The sequence below is a fragment of the Enhydra lutris genome, unplaced genomic scaffold, assembly GCF_002288905.1.
Source record: "Enhydra lutris kenyoni isolate GAN:26980312 unplaced genomic scaffold, ASM228890v2 scaffoldscaffold2, whole genome shotgun sequence".
NCBI classification, from domain to species: Eukaryota; Metazoa; Chordata; class Mammalia; order Carnivora; family Mustelidae; genus Enhydra; species Enhydra lutris.
In genome coordinates this window covers 42,267,665-42,291,907 of record NW_019154086.1, presented here as the reverse complement: position 1 = coordinate 42,291,907, position 24,243 = coordinate 42,267,665, and the positions used below count along the sequence as shown (strand labels likewise).

Genomic DNA, 24,243 nt, shown 5'->3' with positions numbered 1-24,243 from the left:
CATGCATGCTCACACAAACACAGATGTGCATGTGTGCATATACACACACATACACTCACTCACTCGCTCGCTGAAATTGTGAAATTCTCACTCCCATACACGCAGATAACAACACTGAAAGAAACACATCAAAGTGTAAACTCTAGTTCCTTCTGGATGGTGAGTGATTTTATTTTCTTTATTTCTACTTTATTTTCCCATTTTCCTTGCCAAGCTTTCTCTTTCAATCTCTTCATGCCAAGCTCTGCTACCAAAGAAAACTTGATCCTTCTCAAGCTCAGACCAGCCAAGCCCCAAATTATCCAAGTCTACTTCTGACTCACTGGACTCTGAAGCCTTTTGTTTATTCTCCTATTCATTCTTTATCACTGGGTCTATGCTCACAGGGTAAGACAATTCTTTACCTTAAGCTCCAGAGAATAGTTTCATTGTCTGGAACTCGGGTAGTTTAAAATGTGGCCACAACATTCTTTGACATTACTCCTCTCCTCTTGAATATAGGCCCTCAAATCAAGGTTTACTTCTCATTGTCATCTTGCTCTGAAAAGATTTATATTTCAGCTTTATTCGCTTCTACTGAGTCAGCCAAGTGAACCTTGATCGAGTTCTCTGGTGCCTAGGTTTCTGTGCCCAGGTGCCAGTAGTGTGGCACTGAGTTTTTGTTGTTATTGTTGTTTTTCAAGTATTTACCAATTTGAAGAAGATTTCCCAACCTAGAAATGAATAAAGTCACTAACTACTCCTGTCTATAATAAATGTAAAGGTCTAGGCTCAGATATAAGAAATCTTCTGCCCTATAAACAAGCCCTTGTTATCTTTTATTCATATGCCATTCCTGATACAACAGCAAAGAAGATAAGAAGTTCTATCAACAACCATCCCTCCTCCCTTCCAGAAACTATTGACAGAGCCTCAGGTCGACCATTGACCAACTGGGGTGTCCTTGTTTTCTCTTTGTAACAAATGTCCAAAACCATACAGTAAACTTCCATCTCCTCGACCGGTAATCATCTACTAGCAGTCAGTTGTTCTGAGATGGAAATGAGTCCAACTAACATCTCCCAGGCTCCCAGGCCTACTTCTGAGACATCTGTTGGATTCCTAACCATAGCCTCCAGACAGGGCTAGCCAGGAAAGCCCTCTCCAAAAAAAAAAACAAAAAAAAATAAAAAAAAAAAAAAATTGGTGAAGAGAAAATTATTCTTGGATTTATATCCCAAGAAAATCACCAGAAGTTAAATATCTCTTGCTAAAGGCTTAGAAGACCATAAGAGCAAGGAGTCAAGCTGAATATATATAATTTGCTGTATTCTTTTTTTTTTTAAAGATTTTATTTATTTATTTGTCAGAGAGAGAGCACAAGCAGGCAGAATGGCAGGCAGATGCAGAGAGAGAAGCAGGCTCCCTGCTGGGCAAGGAGCCTGATGCGGGATTCGATCCCAGGACCCTGGGGTCATGACCTGAGCCGAAGGCAGTGGCTTAACCGACTGAGCCACCCAGGCGTCCCAAATTGCTGTATTCTTAAAGAAAAATCTTCTTTTTTTGTCTTATGGTTAATGGATATTTCTGAATAAATAATAAACTTCCTTCAAAGTAGCCATCAGGGCTAGGGACACAATTATTCTAATGATGCTATTCTAATCCATACCTTTTAAAATTCCTCTTTTGGAATTATCTTTATAGAGGCCATGTTATTTTGCCTATATTCAATGCCTCTAGTTAATATTTATTTAGTCCCTGCTTCTTGCTAGACACTGTTACACACAATGAAGATATAGTGGTAAACATGAAACACAAAATCCCTGCCTTCTCTGAAACTATTATAAACAAATAAACAAACAAATAATATTTCTGATGGTGTTAAGTGCTGACAAGAAGGAGAAAGTGAAACTTTCATCAAAGCCATCTATGAAAAACCCACAGCGAATATCATTCTTAATGGGGAAAAACTGAGAGCTTTTTCCCTAAGGTCTGGAACACGGCAGGGATGTCCACTATCACCACTGCTATTCAACATTGTAGTAAAAGTCCTAGCTTCAGCAAGCAGACAACAGAAAGAAATAAAAGGCATCCGAATCATCAAAGAAGTCAAACTCTCGGCAGATGATATGATACTTATATGGAAAACCCAAAAGACTCCACTCCAAAACTGCTAGAACTCATACAGGAGTTCAGTAAAGTGTTAGGATATAAAATCAATGCACAGAAATCAGGTGTATTTCTATACACCAACAGCAAAACAGAAGAAAGAGAAATTAAGGCGTCAATCCCATTTACAATTGCACCTAAAACCACAAGATACCTAGGAATAAACCTAACCAAAGAGGCAAAGAATCTGTACTCAGAAAACTCTAAAGTACTCATGAAAAAAATTGTGGAAGACAAAAAGAAATGGAAAAACCTTCCATGCTTATGTATTGGAAGAACAAATATTGTGAAAATGTCTATGCTTTCTAAAGCAATCTACACATTTAACACAATCCTTATCAAAATACCAACAATTCTTTTTCAAAGAAATGGAACAAATAATCTTAAAATTTATATGGAACCAGAAAAGACCCTGAATAGCCAAAGGAATGTTAAAAAAGAAAGCAAAGTTGGTGGCATCACAATTCCAGACTTCCAGCTCTATTACAAAGCTGTAATCATCAAGACAGTATGGTACTGGCACAAAAACAGACACATAGATCAATGGAACAGAATAGAGAGCCCAGAAATAGACCCTCAACTCTGTGGTCAACGAATCTTTGACAAAGCGGGAAAGAATGTCCAAGTAAAAAGACAGTCTCTTTAACAAAGGGTGTTGGGAAAATTGGACAGCCACATGCAGAAGAATGAAACTGAACTACTTCCTTACATCACACACAAAAATAGCCTCACAATGGATGAAAGACCTCAATGTGAGACAGGAACCCATCAAAATCCTTGAAGAGAACATAGGCAGCAATCTCTTCGACTTCAGCGGCAGCAACTTCTTCCTAGAAACATCACCAAAGGCAAGGGAAGCAAGGCAAAAACGAACTATTGCGACTTCACCAAGATCAAAAGCTTTTCCACAGCAAAAGAAAGAGTCAACAAAACCAAAAGACCACTAACGGAATGGGAGAAGATATTTGCAAATGACATATCAAATAAAGGGCTGGTATCCAAAATCTCTAAAGAACTTATCAAACTCAACACCCAAAGAACAAATAATCCAATCAAGAAATGGGCAGAAGACATGAACAGATATTTTTGCAAAGAAGACACCTAGATGGCCAACAGACACATGGAAAAGTGCTCAACATCACTTAGCATCAGGGAAATACAAATCAAAACCACAATGAGATACCACCTCACACCAGTCAGAATGGCTAAAATTAACAAGTCAGGAAATGCCATATGTTGATGAGGATGCAGAGAAAGGGGAACCCTCCTACACTGTTCGTGGGAATGCAAGCTGGCGCAACCACTCTGGAAAACAGCATGGAGGTTCCTCAAAAAGTTGAAAATAGAGCTACCCTATGACCCAGCAATCGCACTACTGGGTGTTTACCCTAAAGATAACAAATGTAGTGATCCAAAGGGGCATGTACACCCGAATGTTTATAGCAGCAATGTCCATAATAGCCAAACTATGGAAAGAACCTAGATGTCCATCAACAGATGAATGGATAAAGAAGATATGGTATATGTATATGTGTGTATAAATATATATATGTATATATATAAATATATATATATATGGAATACTATCCAGCCATCAAAAGAAATGAAATCTTGCCATTTGACATGATGTGGATGGAACTAGAGGGTATTATGCTAAGCGAAATAAGTCAATCAGAGAAAGGCAATTATCATATGATCTCATTGATATGAGGAATTTGAGAGGCAGAGCAGGGGGTTGTGGGGGGTAGGGAAGGAGAAAAAGAAACAAGATGGGATCAAGAGGGAGACAAAGCATAAGGGACTCAATCTCACAAAACAAACTGAGGGTTGCTGGGAGGTGGGGGGTAGGGATAGGGTGGCTGGGTCATGGACATTGAGGAGGGTATGTGCTATGGTGAGTGCTGTGAAATGTGTAAGCCTGATGATTCACAGACCTGTACCCCTGGGGCAAATAATATATGTTAATAAAATAAATAAAATAAAATAAAGGAGAGAGTGATTTGGGAGACTGGAAATATTTTAGACAGAGGGGTCAAGGCATGCCTTTCTGAACAGGTGAAATGTGAAGAAAAGGAACAAGCTTCCTTAGGATCTGGGAAGAATGATCTAGGGCCCTGAGAGAAAACTGAGATTGCTTCGTAACATATGGATAAATGGAAAGCTACTGGAGGATTTTCAGAAGGGCGTAACTTAATTTGGTTAATCTTTGAAAATGGATTTGAGATAAGTGGGTGAGTGTGGTGAGCCATTCAACTGAGTCATAGAATTTATGGTACAGACTGAATTTTCTAGCTGGGGAGTCATTTTTAAAATATGATTTCCAAAACTGTTGTTAGCAACAGAGGAAGACCTTAGAAGATTCTCCACACTAACCCCACCCTAAGTCCTTATGAAGAATAAATATCTTGTTAACAATGAATATGTATATAAGGGCAGTTAAGTTTGTAAAGAATTTGTCTAAGAATTGGACATATGAATTATATAAAGATAGATAATAGAGCTACTTAAGTTTTTTGTTTGTTTGTTTTTTAGGAGGGTTAAATGTGCTGTTTGATTTTTTTTCTTTAAAGATTCATTTATTTCAAGAGAGCACACGCCTGAACAGAGGGAGGGGCAGAGGGAGAGAAGCTCAAGCTGACTCCCCGCTGAGCATAGAGCGCTACTAGGGGCTTGATCTCACAACCGTGAGATCATGACCTAAGCTGAAACCAAGAGTCAGATGCTCAACCAACTGAACCACCAAGGCCCCCTTATGCTGTTTCATTTTTTAAAAATTTTTCATGAAAACTGTAATAGTACACTTGAATCTAGAGCTTGTCTAAATAAACACATACTCAAAATTAGAAGAGCCTAACATAATGCAGTCTCCTTGAACCCTAAAAACAGAATTTGGTCTGGTTCATAAGGGGAACTTATATTAAATGGCTAATCTCTCTAGACATATGGAAATATGACATCCATACACATTTTTTTTCCATTTCACTTACTTTACCACTCAGACTTTGGGAATCTTCCCGTAAGTTGTCTATGACTCATCCTTGCATCAGATGACTTAATGCTTCCATCTGACTAAGAGAAGGGAACATGATTATTTAAGAAATCCACCATCCCCACTCAGGATGCCAGGAGCCTCTATGGGGCCTAATCTTGTGGCTTGGCCCTTTTCATCTTTTCTTTTTCCTTAGAAAATCAGTGCTTACAGTTGGCCTGCTAACTGGCATTTCTTTTATCCCTTGAGGGTATTTCTGGGTCAGTATGCTTTGATAGTGTATAAAAGACTATAGAAGAGCCCAGCTAGATTTCTTTGTGCAGAGCAAAACAAACCCTGTTCCTCCTCTTCCTTCTTTTCTTTTCCCTAGTAAAATTGCTAATGTTTGGAGTAGTCCAGTCCTAGCCAAATAATTATCTCACTGGAATTTTCACAAAAACACTTATCAAAAAAGAAAAAAAAACACTTATCAAAACAAGTCTGTCGTTTCAATTTTACAGATGGAAAAGTGGAGACGCACAAAAGCTTCATTTCAAGCCTCAGGTCACTTAATTATCAAGGGCAGCTGCTAAGCTCAAAGCAAAGTTTGGGCCCCAGAACGTCCTGTACACTCTTTCTGAAACACATCTCTCCAGAAAACATCTAATACTTGCTGGAGACTTGCTTCCCCACCCCCAACTGAATATTGGACACGGATACGGTGTAAGCCTTCATTGTTCCTGTATACTTGTTATCTATAGTGGTGATTTGTGTGGTTAATAACCAATTCTAGGCATTAGAGTTCTCAAGTTGGTAAAGAAAAGAGTACTTCTTGATCTTTTTCAATAGACCATTTACTGAAGGAAAGTCTGTGGTTTATGTTTGAAACTGACACTGAAAGCAGCAATTAGAAGACACATTTACCTAAATTCCTAGTTTAACACTGACAGGATATACCCCAAAGTTTACATTCCCACATGAATAAAAGCAGGATGATACCTTTAAGAAAAAAGAAGGTCTTAAGAGCACACACACACACACACACACACACACACACTCACCCCCACACAAGGCAATCCAACTCTACATTTCCTTGGTTTAGAATCTTCTCTGTCTGGTTCAGAAAAAAAGATGATCAAAATCTTAAAGTAGGTTGCTTCAGTTGGCTAGAAGGAAAGATTAAGGGTGGAATGGGAGAGATAAGAGCGGGGTTGGGGAGTTACTTGCTTATTCATTGAGCTGGGCAGGGGAAATTGGCAAAGGAATTGAGCCAGTTATAAAATCTAGGAATACTGGGGAAGAGAGAGAAGGAATGACAATTTGTAGATTGTTTTACTGGGCATTTGCGAGGGGATCTCTCTTCGCATCTTCCTTAAGTATTCAGTCTTCTTCTTCTTCTTCTTCTCCTTCTTTTTTTTTTTTTAAGAATTTAATTTTTTATTTGAGAGAGAGAGAGAGAGAGAGCATGAGCAGGGGGAGGGACAGAGGGAGAAGCAGACTCCCTGCTAAGCAAGGAGCCCAGTGAGGACTCTGGATCCCGGGACCCTGGAATCATGACCCAGGCCCAAGGCAGCAGCTTAACCGACAGAGCCACCCAGGGACCCCAAGTATTCAATCTTCTTAAAGCTCCTTTACATACAGAGAAGTCTATAGTATCCTTCAGTGATTTTTGGAGTACTGTTTTTACTTTGCTTGTAAGGTTGCCAGATTTCACAAGTAAAAACACAGGTAGCCCAATTAAATGTGATTTTCTTATAAGCAATGAATATTTTTTTATGGGTGCAAGTCAAACATTGCATGGGATGATCTTCTACTAAAAATTAATATTTGCAATTTGAATTTAACCAGGCATCCTGTATTTCACCTAAAAACTCGATTCATTTGGCTAAGACATAGATAAAACAACAAAGCTTATTTTATCAGCTTGCTTACAAATTGGAAAGAAGTTTCCAAGAGTTTTTTGGGCAGTAACAGCTGTTTCCAAACTTAGCTGCACCTTGCAACCATCTGAGGAACTCCAGATTCTGGTGATTTTGCTCGGAAATATAATCAGGGCATAAGATTTTTCAAAGCATTCCAGGTGACACTAATGTGCTCCGGTGAGGAGTTGGTGACTGATGTCCAATGGTTCTCACCCTGCACTACAAACAACAAAGACCTAAGAGACTTTTGGAAAGTACCCATACCCAGATCTGACCCCAGAGCAAATAAATGGGGGGGAACAGGGAAGAGGGATGGGTTCCCTATGATGAGATTTAGGAAAAGCTCCCAATGAATGCTGTTCCCTCAAAAGTGAGAAAGTCCTAAATTAGAGACTAAAATATGGCATGCGAGAGAGTACAACTATAGGAAACAGTTAAAAGTTTATGTTTAATATTTTACATTATGAAATTAATATTTATTATAATAAATTCAAGCAATAAAGGAGCATGTAAAATAAAGATGACTCACCCAATTCTACTTTCCAGAGGTATCCACTGTCAAAGCCTTGATCTGATTTTCTTAGGCCAAGCATAAAGGGAGGGGGAGAGGATCAATGAGAAACAAATGATATGTGTCAATTATTTCACTTTTAATGGACTAGAACTTTGTCATGTCACCACTTCAGGGAAATGCTGTGTTTCTTCCAGGCTTCACTGTGAATCACTGAAATTGGGAGCTATATAACATAAGGGGAGAAGGGGAAGAGAGATAGGAGAGGACCAGACAACCTCTACCACAATTATATTCCCGTCTGGACATCCCCCATGTAATGGCAGTGGCCTTAGCACTCCTGGCTGTTCCATCCTCTCATGCACTGGCCTCAGAGAGTAGGAGCGACTAACCCAGCCACTGAGTTGGAAAAAGGAACTGGGCCGAAGTGTCTCAGTCTACTCTTTTTGGGTCTCTTTGGGGAGGCAGCTTATCTTGCAGAAGGCACACATTCCTAGCTCCTCTTTGGGGTATGTTTTACAGGGACAAGCTTCTACCAGGGATCACTCTGGTTTTCTAGCTCTGCCTGAGACAGAGAGGGTAATTCTGATTCTACACCATTCTGTAAACCTTTGCTGCAAAGAACACCACATGTCCTTAAAATAGCCTTATCAGAATAAAAATACTTTGTATTTCCTTTCTGTGTCTATCTTGCAAGTGGTTTCATTCACAAAGTAATCTCTCAAAACACCAGCAATATATAGTTTCCCTTTGAAAGTTACAGAGCTATCAGTAAAGAAAACAGTGTAAGTTCTCCCTGATTTTCATGTCAGGCAGGTCTCATGACCACATCTCAAACCAGTGGCATGAACATGTCATAAACAGAAAATCACAAAACCAAATGGAATGGGGAGAGATATGCAAACATATGAAATGCAGAGAAAAACAGAAAATTTTTACTAGTAGAGAAAATAATAGCAAAGCAATCGAAGGGAATAAAATAGACACTGAAATCTGACAGGAATATAGCTGTCAACTTGTATGCCTGATTCCTGAATAAAATATTCCCCATCAAACCATGTCATCTGTATGCCACCTGTCAGGCCATCATGAAGCTACATTAGGTCCCATCTAGGCAAGCGTGTGCTCAATTTCTCATTAGCTGTATTAGGTTTCCCTACTTAGGGTAATGGCCTCATTGTCTTTGCTGGACTGACACTCCTTTTGAACTGACAATAACGGTTCTTCAAAGCAGGAAAATCTAGCAAACAAATAATGGCCTTTTACAAGTACATATATACACAAATAAATATGCATATACACATGTCCATCATTGTATCAATGGATGAATGGATGAATACATAAACTTCTATGTTCCCCACGACGTAAACAATTTAAGTATTTCTGTTGCTGTTGTAAGACGGTAATTTAGTTTCCTCTGTATAGTTAGACTGTGAAATTACTCTGGTTTATTGAGGTAGACTATAAGTATGTACTTAAAACCGCGTTGGAACATTAGAACACAGAGGGCAGCGGCCGCCAGATCCGTACCATGGTTCCAAGCCCGAGGCTCGCGCTGTTCCTGCAGCTCCTGGTGCTGGGACTGGAGCGGGCGCTCCTGAGCGCCTCCGCCCAGGAGCAGGTGCCAGGCACCAGCCCAGCCCTCGGGACAGCTCCTGGAGTGCAGACCTACGCAAGTTCACGGACTGCACGTCATGCCCCGCCAGCGACTTCACAGTGCCTTCTGCCTGGGCTTCTCCGCAGCCCCTCCAGCTTCCTGTGGAGTTATTCTTAAGAAAATACATTGCAAGCCCTAAGGAGTAACTGTGCAAGCAGCTGAAAGGTAAGCCGCATTCCTGTTCTCGGGCTATTGAACGCAATGGCCGGGTTGGGGCAGGATCCCACCATCTCCATGACACACGATGCCCAGGGACGGGGCATAAGCTAGGAGCTATGAAAGGATGTGACCCTCAGTCCCTCCTTTCTGCACCTGGAGACTGCTAGCCCAAACATCCTGCTCCTCCCTTATCCCAAGACTAACTCCCTGCGTTCCTTCGCGTAGGGGAGAATGCAAACCTGCTTTAAGATATTTGCCGTCCTGTGTACTCCTTAGCCACGCTTTGGGGCATCTGTCCTTGCTTTTCTGACACACACACACACACACACACACACACACAAGCAGCTATGTGCAGGATTCAGCTACTGCTGCTCTTGATCGCAGAAGCAGCGTTGCACGGCCGCTCGGATTGGTGTAGGAGAACTTTCAGTGCGCGACTACACTTCCATCCCGCTGCTGTGGCCCATCTTGTAGCGAGAGAGGGTGGGGTGGGGAGGTAGCCTAGCCCTCCCGCTGGGTGGGACTGCTTTCTGGCTTCTTGGTCTGGAGCTGGTGCTGCAGGAAAGTGAAGTTTACTAGTCCCATCCAGGAGGCCGGAGGGAGTGCCTTACAGAAAGGACAGGGACTGTCCCGCGCGCCGGCCAGCAGGAGGCCCCACCCATTTCATCATCCATCCATTCATTCTTTCATCAGGAGCCAGCCCCTGCCCCTCAGTCTGCCCTCCAGACAGCCAAAGCCAGACTCTACCAAACAGCGGTGCGGAAGAATGGGGGCGGGTATGACCTTTGTGAGGCCTGGGTCTCTGCTCAGAGGAGCCTTAGAGGGTCTGCGACTACCCTGTCTCTGGTTCCAGCATAGAAAAGGAGACCTGCGCTGGCTCACACCAGACAGTTGACACTAAGAAACCTCAGCATTCGCACAAGGCCTCCGCCTCCAACACCACGCCCAAGGCTTGAGGGCCAGGTTGACACAAGGGACAGGCACACCGCCAGGCCCCACCCTCTCAGATGTACCGAAATTCCACCCCAGCCCCTCAGCCTGAGGGATTAGGCACCGGTTCCTAACGCTAGGGGACTGGCCCTAAGATGCCCCCCCACCCCTTCAAATGAGGGGATATTTATTTGGGGGACAAAGTTTGGAGGGGAGAGAGAACATATTAATAAAATCAATTTCAACTTTAAAAAATGATTTAGAACATTAGAACAATTTGAAACAGTTTTTTTTTTTATTGCTAAGATTCCAATGTTATGAAAGATGTTGCATCACAATGTTTTTAAATCACTGTTAAATTTTTGGTGCGGTGGAAGGAAACTGGAATATAAGTGGAGATCTGTACTTTTACTTTTGGTTCTAAGTACGAATTCATGGTGTAACTTTGGGCACTATCTGGGCCTCTCTCAGTTTCTTCATTTATACCATAGAGTGTAGAGTAGACAGTCCTTAATGCCCCTTTAACTCCAAAATCCCTTGATTCTATTTATTAAAAGTTCTAGATTAGTACCAATATATTCTTGGCTGAAGAAAAAAACAATGAGCCGAGTTTACTGAAGAGCCCATGAGCTGGTGCTGCTCCCTATAGTAGACTAACAAGGGTTGGGGGGCAAAATCAGAGAATTATTTTGTCATTCAAATTGCTTCTCTCAGTCTCTCTCTATGGGCCTATTCCTTCATAGTCAAGAATTCTAAAACAAAACAAAACAAAACACAAAACCCAAAAAACCAATTTCTATTTGTTTCTAACAGTTATAATGAAAAGAATTAAAACTCAAATAAATTATGTTGAATAACTATTAGCTAAGACAATTTGAGCAAACATGTTAAAACTACTCAAGGCGAGGATTGTTTCTATAATTTTCCAAAATAAATTTATCTGAGCCTGGATTGCAGGAGAGATGGCACCTTTTTAGGTGAATCTCTTTTTATCTAACAACAGTATTAGAAACATTAAACATATTTTAAGAGAATCTGGAATTCGATAATATGATAGAAAAATAATTAATATACATAATTTCAAATAGAAAACAAACATTTAGTTGTAGATTAGGTCTACACAAATACTAATAATATGAAAGTTCAAATTGTTTTAAATTTTGTGTTTACATTAAAGCATTATCCCCTGAATATTTTATTTTATAATAAAATTATGTGCTGTTAAAAAATAGATCAGTTCCATTGCTGGCAATATTGCAAGATCATCTTAAAACCTAGCATGCGTACAAAGTCTAGCTAAAGTATAACCAAAAGCTATGGAAATGGAAAGTGCAGCTCCTAAGAGAGTAAGAAAATTTAGTAGAGGTCAAAATCAGGCACAATCTGAAATTTCTGACTATTAAACACAGGCTGACACTTGCTCTGGCATCCCAGAGAAGAGTTACCAATCTTTATTGGCCGTGGCTTAGATTTCAGCTGCTAAGATGAGACGGGAGATGAGCCATGGGCTGAAGCAAAGATGTAGCACTGGAACAGAGACTAACAATAGAATGGGAACTTTCAAAGAGATACACTTCAGTATAAAGTGTGAGCTAGAAAAAAAAATTCCACTGGCAAATAGAGCTCAAGAGAAAGTTTGTTCAGGCTTGTGCTACAGGTAAAGAAAAAAAAAATTGTTCACTGAGAATTTGTAACTAAGACTTATCCTCATTGTTTTGGTTTTCCTATTTAGAATGCATACATCCATTGGGAAGCAGCAAACTGACAGAACAGCATAAAAGTGGTCTTCGGTCAGAAACACCACCGGGATACTAGCAGAAGCAAAAGCACATCTCTAGGAGAGAGCATACCCTTAGACAAAACCCCTCGAAGCCGTGTGGGCGTCCCATCATAAACCTCAACTTGAGAGAACACATGAGGTAACATACCACCATCTTCCTTTATTTCTGTTTCCTATATTTCTGAGTTAACACACAATGACAAACCACATATCGCACAGAGATGAAAGCAGCACAGGGCATAGTGGTTTAGAATGTAGCCTCTGGAGCCACGTCAAATAATGGTTTTGTGGACGTAAGCTAGTTGGGTTCCTTGGTGTAAGATACTTAAACCTCCCCTTTTTAAAAATTTCATCTATAAAACTGGGGTTTTTATAGTAATCTTATCTCACAGGATCATGAGAATTGAATGAGTCAGTACATAGGAAGTCCATGCAATCAGAATGGTACCTGCAGTATAGGAGCACTAGAAAGAGCTGGCCGCTACCACCACCACCACCACCACCATCATAGTTCGTTAGTTGCTCACATTATACCCCCTGTCTCATGATTAGGCTCTTTTCCCTCCACAGGTGCCTGGATTCTTATTCATCTATGCTGGAATTGAATCGTGAGGTAAACCCAGCAACTGCACATCTCAAAGTTGTATGAGTTCGTATGACTGGCTCCCTTGTGGAGAAGCAGCAGAACGAAGAACTGTAAGAAAGTTTAATGGGCAACCACTAAGCAAGGTAATTACAGAATATTTTAGAATCCACTGCTTACTTTTTGTTTAGATAGTATGTGAAGAGGCACCACCACCACCTCAACCTTAGCACCTACCCCATCTCTGCCACACCCTCCAGTGAAGACGCACCACCACGCCATTCTGGACCATTGGAAAATGGAGTGAGGAGATTAGACTGCCTGATCAGATTTCTAGCGGGACTTTGAGACTGGGCACCTCTCCATGCTCTTCCATGAGCTGTGCTGTTTTCCAGGAGCTGTCATGTGAGAAACCTTTTATCCAATATTTCAATTTTCCTTCATTGCAATTACAACAGGGAGGGGGAAATTCCTTAGCATCCCATCTTTTGCCATTACCTCTTGATGAAGTTTCTTCCTCTGAAAAAATGGTATTGATGTTTATCTCATGATGCAGATGTGAGAATCAAGTAAAATATATTTTCAAACAGAATAATTTTTATCTTATGTAATAATTCTTTAAATCTGTGCTGTAATTGCATACTTACTGGCTTTATCCTTGCTGAGGGATAGAGGACTACCCTTCATTTCTGTCTCCTTTAATACCTGGCATAGTGTCATGCATGCATTAGAACTATTTTCACTCATTCGACAAATATTTGTTGAAGATCTCAGATGCACCACTCTCTTGGGTTCTGTGTTTAACTGTAATAAACAATCAACTCCTGCTTTGCTTGATGAAAATTTGCTAAATTGACCTTTTCAGTTGTACTGACCATGTATTCAACTTATAGACAAGACTGTAAAATGCATCTTATTCACCTCCAGCAGTGCCAGGAAGTGTACCTGGGCAAACGACACAACCAGCCAGCCTAAACCTTCTGATTGAATGGGGACAGAGATACATTAGATGGCACCTGAGATGGTGCGAGGGACATGGTCTTTACTGAATGTGCCAACATACCATTGAACACATGTCCATGTGGTGCTCAAAGATGGGTATTTTCTTTAAAAGTCTGTCTCATCCATAAGGGTAGTATTTGTGTATTTTTTACCTTTGCATTACCCTCTGCCTTCAGAAATAGTTCAATGCCTGAATTTAGGAGGTGCTCAATAGAGTAATTACAAATAGAATGAAATAGTGGAGAGAGGGTATATTTTTTAAACAGTAAAACTTTTTACTGGTTACTATAACAAATATTTCAAAAATATAGCCACTGATTGCTTTGTTATTCATTGCGCAGATACTGAATGAATGCCTAAGAGGTACTATTCTTAACCACGCTAAGTGTTATCATGGATAATACTGTGCTATCTCACTGATACATACTACATTGGAATGTATTATTCTGTTTTTCTCTTTTCTGGGGTTTCTAAGACATCTAGAGGCAAATAAATGGGAAACAGGTTCTGTGAAGGTCAACCAAATTATGGGAAAGATTCACTTTCAGTGTTCGTTATCACTAGCCAAAAAGTTGTATTTGGTTTAGTTTATTAAATCCATACCTATGGATTTTCCAAGTTTGCATCTTCCAATATAAGTTAAATTAAACCTTAAACACTGGGGCAGGGGGCAGCAGGTCCTAAAAAGCAGCCAGCTGTCCCAGCAGAGCAGGCTGCTATCCCTGGAATCACTGCTCATTCTATACTTGAACTTAGTTTAACATCCAGCTGGTTGAAAAATTAGACTGGTAACCAGCTTATTGTATACTTTTTGGGAAATCTTGTCATTAAAATTGTTTTAAAATGCATCCTTTACTGACAGTTATAAATTCCGGCAGCTTTCCTGCATGACACACTACTGCTGAAACCATACCTAAATTTTAATGAGTCTTAAGTAAGTGTAATCGGAATAAGCATTTATAAATAACTTGGTTATATCAGAAAGCTAGTTACTACTATAAAACACTACAAAAATGACTTTATTGGAATTAAACATATAAGAAAACAAGGATCCTGAAGGAAACTGATATATAATAAGAAATTCCTTAAAAAATCCCTTTGAAGAAAAGTGTTAAAAAAAATAACTGTCTTAGTCCATTTTGGCTGCTATAACAAAAATATTATAGACTGGATGCCTTATAAACAGCAAATTTATTTATTGCAGTTCTAAAAAAGTCCAAGATCAAGGCCCCAGCAGATACTGTGTCTGGTAAGAGCCAACTTCCTGGTTCACAGATGGCTATCTTCTCACTGTGTCCTCATGTGGCGGAAGGGGCAAGGGAGCTCCTTACCTTCTCCTTCATAAAGATACTAATCCATTCATAAGGGCTCCACCCTCACATTCTGATCATCCCCCAAGTCTCATCTCTAAATACATCACATTAGGGGATTAGATTCCAACATACTAATTTTAGGAGACACAGACATTCAGTCGATGGCATTCCACCCCTGGTCAGGACAAAATTCATTCATTTCATCCTAACAGCCAAAAAGTCTTAACTTGTTCCAAACTCAAAAGTCTGAAAGTCCAAAGTTGCATCTAAATCAGAAAGGGGTAAGAATCAAGGTATGAGTCATCCTGAGGCAAAGTCCTCTCCATCTAGGAACCTGCAAAACCAAACAAATTATGTGTTTCCAAGATAAAATGGTGGCACAGGCACAGGACAGACATTCCCATTCCTAAAAGGAGAAATAGGAAAGAAGAAAGGAGTGACAGGTCCCAGGTAAGTCCGAGACCACACAGCACAAACAACATTAAATCTTAGGGCTTAAGAATAATCTTTGACTTAAAGCTCTGTCTTTTGGGCCCATTGGGATGGCCTTGCACCCACAGGGCTCAGCAGAATGGCCTTCCCTGCAGAGACTCTCTACCTGGGCCCTGTGGATCTCCAGGACTGGGGTTCAAAGCCCAAGTTTTGCCCAGATGGCCCCTTTTGAAGCCAAGGTGAAGGCAGCCATACCCCCTTGACCTATGCACCATGAGATAAGGCCACATGGACCTGTACTCTCTGGACAGGTGACCAATGAAGTCCATGCCACACCAGGGCACACAAGAGCCACAGCTGGGGTGGCAGAAGCACATGGCAAGAGAGTGCAGAGAGCAAGGGCCCCCCATGTGAAGCAGTGCCAGGTACTGTGCAGAAAGTTCCCATTGGTATTGAAGGCCCTTCCTTTGAACCACTCAGCCCCCTAAGCCTTTGCATTACAGGCCTGTCACGGGAGAGGTGGCTCTGTTGACCACTGATGTGCCATCAGGGTCATTCTTCCACTGTCCTGGAGAAGAGTTCCCTGGCTTCTGTTCAGAAGGTTCGCTCACACTGATCTTCTTATCAGTACTTTGGCCATACCCTCAGTGTTCTCATTTGTTGCTATACGGATAGGCTGAAAATTTCCCAAGTCTTTACATTCTGCTTCCTTTTGCTTGCCAATTCTGCCTGTAAGTCGTTTCTCACTGCTTGCATTTTACTGTAAGTCAGAGGAACTAACTGCACCTTCAACACCCTGCTTAGAACTCGCTTCAGCTAAACATCCAGTTTCATCACTTGCCAGTTCTGTGTTCCACAAAACATGAGAGCATGAACATAATTCAGCCAAGCTCTTTGCCACTTTATGGTGAAGAGGGCCTCTCCTCAGGAACAGGTTCCTCATTTCCACCTGAGGCCTCATCAGAATGGCCTTAACCGCTCACGTTTCTACCAACATCCTGTCCAGGATTACTTAGCTATAAGAACACTGAGGCTTCCTCTACAGCTCTCTTTTCTATCGGAGCTCTCACCAGAATCACCTTTAAAGTTCTGTTAAGATATCGAGGCTTTTTTTTTTTTTTAGAATGCAACTCAAAATGCTTCCAGCTTCTCCCCATGACCCAGTTCAGTGCTGCTTCCACATTTTTGGGTATTTGGGACAGCAGCACCTCCAATTTCTGACTGAATACATTTGGAAATGTATAGTATATAAATGTATTCCAAATGAATACATTTGGAAATACTGTGGACTGGGTGGCTTAAACAACAAGTATTTCTCTCTGACTGTTCTGGAAGCTGGGAAATCTAAGACCAAGGTGCTGGCAGGTTATAAGGACACTCTTCCTCCTGCATGACCCAACACTGCCCCAACATCATACACTGGGGTAAATTCTTAAGTTTGGGGTGTGGGGAGGGATACAAGCATTCTGTCTACAACAAAGACTCAATCCCAAGTCAAAAAATAGAACAGTATTTTACTATAAACCAGATTATATTTATTTAAAAGCCAAAAACAATATGAAGCACGAAAACACACAAATTTCAGAGAAGTTTTTGTTTTTAGTCAATCTGATCAATTTTACACAATGAAATACCATTAAGACATACATAGAAACCATGGTATAAAAATATAAGACACATTGCATTACCTTTTTTTTTTTTTTAAAGATTTTATCGATCTATTTGGGAGAGTGAATGACCATAAGCAGGGGGAGCAGCAGAGGGAAGGGGGAAGTAGGCTCCCTGGTGAGTAGGGAGCCCCATGCAGGGCTCGATCCTAGGACCCTCAGAATCATGACCCGAGCCAAAAGCAGATGCTTAACCAGCTAAGCCACCCGGGCACCCCAAGATACATAATACTACTTTTAAAGAAAGTGGAATTATAACTGTAAGAGACAACTTAATACCACAAAAACTATAAGCAGAAATTTAAAATGTAATATGTTAAAAATAATTTTTTTTTTTTTTTTTAGTATTATGCAGCAGGTCTTGGGATGTAGGAATATGGGCAAGTAAAAAGAAGGTTTATAGAGATAAACTTTCTCAGTACTATTTGTCTGATTTCATACATAAAATGTCAAACATTATTATAAGAAATAATATATACGTCTAAGACTGCAATTATACTTTCAAATATAATTATTTTTTTAGAAAGCAGCAATTTTACTTTTTTTTTAAGAAAAAGCTAGTAGTAGCACCTAAAAATAAAAATTACCAGAAACTGAGTAAAACAACTTTACTATGAAAAGATAAATATAATTTAAAAATGAAGCACCTTTCTTTGACTTCAAGAGGAACTATGGGCAAACGCCCTCATCTCTGAATAATCCCATTGGAGAACACTCAGGCTTGTTTTACTTAACAAGAAGAATACATTTCATTCAAAATACTGGCTGTGTTGAAAGAACACAGTCCATGTCCAGATAGGAAGGTAAAATGCAAAAGAGGCAGGTTGACTCATTAGAGTTTATTCACTAATACACTATGCTTTTAAATAGATAATAAAAACAAGTACATACTTTAACTATGGTGATCCTACATAATTTTACTGGTCAGCTACAGTTCACAGAGAAGCAGCATGTTTGCTGTGTTTTATTCTTTTCTTTGCATAGATACAGATTTATCATCTAAATTAAAAGCAGCTAAGAAATATTAAACAACATCAAGATTTAGAGGTTTTGCTTTTCCAAAGTGCTACACAGAATGTCACATTTCAAAATTTAGGAACAAAACCCTAACTCTTGCTATTAAAAAAACATAGTGGTTATCAGGGATCTTCTTGGAAGGTTAAAAAAGAAAAAACAATTATCTTCTCTGTGTTACATCAAATGAGAAACAAAGGTTCAAAAGGCAATCTTAGAGATTTGGCCAAACATATTTTACATATAAGGCATTTGTGACCAAGAGAGATGAAACAGATTACATGCAACCTCCTTATAAGGGTGCTCATATCTCTAAGATGCTCAGAGATCTAGACTGGCTGTAGCCCTTGTCACACCTCTTTTCCTGAGAGTCTGACCCTGACTCCATATACAGGCAGGTACTGACTGACCATGCTGATGAATGAGGGAGTATGCATGGAAAATACAAATCTTATGATTAAAAAAAAAATGTTTTATTTGGTAAAAAAATGAAAATTTCCAAGGAAACTTAGAAACTTGCAAAACAGGGTTTTGACACATATGCACAAGTAAATGTTTCCTTGTACAATAAACACATAGTGTTTCTGTCTGTCTTCCTTTTTGTTTTTAAAGATCAAGAGTATCATTCTTTTCACCTGGAACCAAATTTGTCTCCAGTAACAGGACAAGAGGTAGGAGAGGGAGGACAGGGTTAGGGATAAAAGCTTTATTACTCTATCTCAAAGATTGCTCTAAAAAGCTCACCATTTCATGACCTATTAATGTGAGAGCTCTGGGATTCGTTTTCCCTTATGTCATGGTAAAGTGTTTTCAAGCTTACTGTAATGTGTTTACCTGGTTATTGAGTCATAGCTTTTTCAAGGTGAACGCCTAGTCTACCAGAGGACAAATGGACAGATAAAATCAACTGAAACATGTTTAGATTGTATTCTTGCTCTTACACTCTTAGCCTGTTAGAGCTAATACCCAGTGAAAAAAACCTGCAGAAGCAGACACATATAATTGCAAATAATTCAGGGGATTACAAGCCCGATTCAATTTTCTACTTTTTTTATTAGCCATAATTGCTGATTTGCTGTGTCCATCTATCTTGATGAATGTTGTGGTGGAGACCTTTCAAAATACATGAAGTCCTGAAATTAGAAAAATAATTATAGATACATATATTTATATATATATTATATATAGAGAAAGATAACTGTATGTATATAGATACATACATAATTAGATGCAAAGCATGAAGTATTATCCTCATAATTTATCAGGTGCCCCTGATTCTAATTAAGAATAAATAAATCTAATAAAACCTTTATAAAAAGGACCTAATATGAAGACCAGCAATTACAGACTTGGAACTGTTGGTAGCCAATAATATCTCCCTTTGGGGATTCCGATTAACAAAATCTTCATTGTTAAAAGGAAGAAAAACTGGACAATCAATATTAAATACGTTAAATATACTAACTGCAATATGTTAGCTACATTTTGAAGGTAAATATATCCATTTTATTTCCACGTAACCACTGATCAGTCAGGGTTACAGCAAGGGAACTGTACCTAAATAAATCGAAGGAAGATACAATACCAAGGAGCCCACTGACAGAGAGGTAGCGGGGTGGGGGGAAGGGACATCAGCTTTGGGTTATTGATTTCATTAAGAAGTCATTGGCTAGGCATCTTTAAGTAATGGAAAAGACAAACAACATGCAATGAGGACAAGTATACCCATTGGATGCCCCATATTCTCCAAGTACTCTTCTGGCCCCCCTACTCCTATGATAGCTCACGTTCAGTGCCCTGAACAACGTAAGTATTTTTACCTCCATTTTATAGGTAAGGCAAATGAGGCCTGAAAGTGCTAACCGCTTTGCAAAATACACAACTAGTCAGCGGTAGAGACAGACACTGTCCTAGTTTCAAAGTTTACTGCCTTTCTCTTACACTATAACTGCATCTCATCATAAAGAGTGATTCTCTCAAGACAACTCAAAAGCAAGACTTACAATGAGGAAGCAAGCTCCAAAAATCATGGCTTTCATCTTCACATCCAGGTCTAACGGGAAGTGAATTTCAAAGTGGTCAGCGTCCCCCATTGCTGATAAGAGACCGTTCCACTTCCTAATAATACTGCCGATGCTGGACATGCCATCAAGGGATTTGACCTAGAAAGTAAGAATGTGACTTTAGGATGACTGAAAAATATTATAATATATATTTCACTCTTCTACTTAGAAGCAGCTTGTACTGCCATAGCATAAATACAGGACAGGAAGTAATAAATTACTGTAAAGTAATAGGGAATCATGGCCAAGAAGGCTTAAGTGTCTTGCAACTGGTTAATAACTGAGCTGGGGTATATCTGACAGTTTTGGGGCTGGTGATCTTTCTTCATCCTCAAATGAGGCATGATTTGAATTGATTCTGAAGTTCTTTTTCATACAGTAAAGGGTGGGAATTGGGAAGGAGTCTCTACAGTCTAGGGAAACACATAAGCAAAAGTAAGGAAGCATGGTTCTATGTACTTCACAAACTTCAAATGATCATTCAAGTTTCTGTGTGCCAAATCCACCCTGTCTTCTTAAAGCATGTAAGAATTCCGAGGGGCTTCAGCTTCCAAAAGGGGGATTCTGACTCTTGCCAGAGGGACAATACCCAAATACTAACTTTGGGTGATCAAAATGACCCTATACACCTGTCCCTAAAATCTGGCTTATCTATATTTTCTATTTCTCTACAATGGTCTTTTAATAAATAAGCAATACTTAACTAAAAAAAGAGTTTATTGGGTGTCATAGGAAATATATGAATGAGCAAATTTAGATAATGAGGCTTGCCGAAATTGCAAGGCATTCAAGAAGGATTCTCTAAGAAGCTCAGGAAATATTTCTAGGAATCTCCTTTGTCAGATTTGTAAGATAATAGGCACTCATTTTGGAGTCACTGGGATAGAGGCAAAACAAGAGGATTTTTCATTTTTCTGAGAAAATATAACCTATTATGAGTTTTATCCTTGTTATCAGTGTTATCCTATCTCATAAGGACACAGACAATTTCTACCATGCAAATAAACAATATGTACAATCTCGGGGTACTCCAAATGTCCTGTGATATGTGGGGTACTTTCATCACTCAGGACCTACATCCCAATCCTGCAAATCGTTGGTAAAAATGGTTAATTAAATCTAACCAAGAAGAAAGAAATGGATTCAGTTGGGCTATTTACTTTCAGGTTTAGTGTTTTAAATGGTTTCTTCTTATCTTTATCAAACACTGAAATCATAAAAAAAGTAGCTCACACTTTGGAAAACTGTAAGCAATCCACGAACAATACATTGAAAATGATTTGATGTCAACCAATAACCCTTTCCTCATTCTGTTTTATTCATTCACATGAAAACATAATCTGAAACCAACTCATTCCCAGGTCTGTTAGTACATGTAGAAAAATAGTAAAATTGTCATTTTTACATTTGTTTACCTCAAAAACCGAATCCGAACCACAGCCGTAGGTTGAACATGGCCCGCGCACTCTCATCACATTGTCTTTCTTCTCATTCTGGATGCTGTAAACTGCCCTGCACAGGTTCCAGTGTTCCGCAACAAAGCCAATGGTGACACCGGGAGGACACTGTACCTCCAGCTGCAAATGAGGAAGTGACAGAGGGGAGGAAGCTATGCACCAACGTATATGTGGACACACCACCTAGATGTGCTCTGAAGTCTTTCAAGGACTAGAAACAATGTTACTGGTAGAGAGTCTTCCATTTTACCCAGGTTCGCTCTTATGGCTGTAGGTGAGAATAGCCTTGAGAGCTGAGGTCACCTTTCCCATGGGAACAAAAGGACTGCTTGCCATAAAGGACAGTTCTCGAAGCTCAGTATTGCTCAGCTGTATGCAGCACCTGCTTGGGCTCCTCTGATTCAACCCTATAGACCTTGGAAGCAAGGGGACTGACCCCACATACTGCTCATGGCACTCATGCTGTTTACTGTGCTGTAGTAACGTTCTTTGTCTCGGCTCTAGGTGTCTCACGTCTTCTGGCACAATTCATGACAAAGTAGCAAGGTAACATCTTAGATTTGAATCTCAGACAAGAAAATTATAAGAGAAAACAGAAAGAGGCATTCTGAAAACTGAATATTGTGAAAACAACAGAATGTGTGAGTGAATATATAAAGCCATTTTATTTGTTTATTTATTTGACAGAGAGTGCAGCAGAGCGAGAGGGAGAAGCAGGCTCCTCACTGAGCAGAGAGCCTGATATGGGACTGGATCCCAGACCCCAGGATCATGACCTGAGCTGAACGCAGACATCTAACCTACTGAGTCACCCAGGAGCCCCTATAAAGCCATTTTAAAAAGAGTTTCAAAATTGTCCATGGCCCTGTTTTAGCTAAACATCTTTACAATATTCCTTTGTGAAGAACTAAGATCTTCATATTTATTAATAACAAGAGTCACAAAATTAAATTATTTAGTAAAAGCCCAGAGTTAAAGTTCTACTGGTAGCTTTTCTGGTGTCATATATAGTTTTCTAAGAGTTTTGAGTCCACTAGATCTCAGCATGGGGCAGTACCACATAGCTTCATGAACTGTCAAGTCAAGATACAATGTTTTAAAAAAGATATAACTGTTCATATATATACATTCACACATATACATAAGCATACACATTTGATAGCTGCCTAGCATTAAGATCTTATACAAGTATAGGCCTAAGAGCTAAAAAAAAAAAAAAAACCCCACAAAACTGTATACAAATAAATTACTTAAAAGATTTATTTGAAGGGCGCTTGGGTGACTCAGTCTATTAAGCATCTGCCTTCGACTCAGGTCATGATCCCAGGGTCCCAGGATGGAGCCCTGTGTCAGGCTCTGGCTCAGCGGTAAGCCTGCTTCCCCCACTCTCACTCCCCCTGCTTGCATTCCCTCTCTCACTATGTCTCTCTTTGTCAAATAAATAAATAAAATCTTTAAAAAAAAATTCATTTGAGAAGAAAACCCAACTCATGAATATGAAGAATTCCTAGTATATCCCAAAGGACTAAGAATTAAAGGTGAAGATTCATCTCAACTATCAGGCCATTATTACAAAAACAGTAATGATAGAGGAGGAAGACACCTGGGAACAACGTTCCCTGAGCACTGTACTATCTGCCAGGTACTGTAATGAACAGTTAACATTTATTTACTACTTAATCCTCAAAGCAATCCTGTTTACAGGTGCTATTATTACCTCCATCTTATAGGAAATCAAAACACAGAAAAGGTTGTAAATAAATTAACATTTAGTATGTGCTGGCACTTACTATGTCTTTAAAATATCCCAGGAATCCTATGGGGTATTGTCACGCATATTTATGGGTCTATGCTCACAGGGTAAGACAATTCTTTACCTTAAGCTCCAGAGAATAGTTTCATTGTCTGGAACTCGGGTAGTTTAAAATGTGGCCACAACATTCTTTGACATTACTCCTCTCCTCTTGAATATAGGCCCTCAAATCAAGGTTTACTTCTCATTGTCATCTTGCTCTGAAAAGATTTATATTTCAGCTTTATTCGCTTCTACTGAGTCAGCCAAGTGAACCTTGATCGAGTTCTCTGGTGCCTAGGTTTCTGTGCCCAGGTGCCAGTAGTGTGGCACTGAGTTTTTGTTGTTATTGTTGTTTTTCAAGTATTTACCAATTTGAAGAAGATTTCCCAACCTAGAAATGAATAAAGTCACTAACTACTCCTGTCTATAATAAATGTAAAGGTCTAGGCTCAGATATAAGAAATCTTCTGCCCTATAAACAAGCCCTTGTTATCTTTTATTCATATGCCATTCCTGATACAACAGCAAAGAAGATAAGAAGTTCTATCAACAACCATCCCTCCTCCCTTCCAGAAACTATTGACAGAGCCTCAGGTCGACCATTGACCAACTGGGGTGTCCTTGTTTTCTCTTTGTAACAAATGTCCAAAACCATACAGTAAACTTCCATCTCCTCGACCGGTAATCATCTACTAGCAGTCAGTTGTTCTGAGATGGAAATGAGTCCAACTAACATCTCCCAGGCTCCCAGGCCTACTTCTGAGACATCTGTTGGATTCCTAACCATAGCCTCCAGACAGGGCTAGCCAGGAAAGCCCTCTCCAAAAAAAAAAAAAAAAAAA

General features: G+C 39.7%; 1 protein-coding gene across 1 annotated transcript; it reads right to left on the bottom strand.

The window, feature by feature from the left end:
• Positions 1 to 17,251: 17,251 nt before the first annotated feature.
• On the bottom strand, positions 17,252 to 23,329 carry LOC111146234 (phospholipid scramblase 4-like). Its single transcript, XM_022501699.1, has 4 exons — positions 23,324 to 23,329; positions 21,565 to 21,789; positions 20,090 to 20,248; positions 17,252 to 19,219 (listed from the first exon to the last, which is right to left on the bottom strand). Exons 1-4 carry the CDS (start codon positions 23,327 to 23,329, stop codon positions 19,172 to 19,174), a joined length of 438 nt encoding a protein of 145 aa, XP_022357407.1. The 3' UTR covers positions 17,252 to 19,171.
• Positions 23,330 to 24,243: the final 914 nt, after the last annotated feature.

What these genes read in the sequence shown, in the direction of transcription:
- LOC111146234 (XM_022501699.1), bottom strand. An exon ending in GTTCGGATTCGGTTTTTGAG is followed by an intron (nt 20,249 to 21,564) that starts GTAAACAAATGT and finishes CTTACTTTCTAG; the next exon opens with GTCAAATCCCTTGATGGCAT. An exon ending in TTGGAGCTTGCTTCCTCATT is followed by an intron (nt 19,220 to 20,089) that starts GTAAGTCTTGCT and finishes TTCTAATTTCAG; the next exon opens with GACTTCATGTATTTTGAAAG.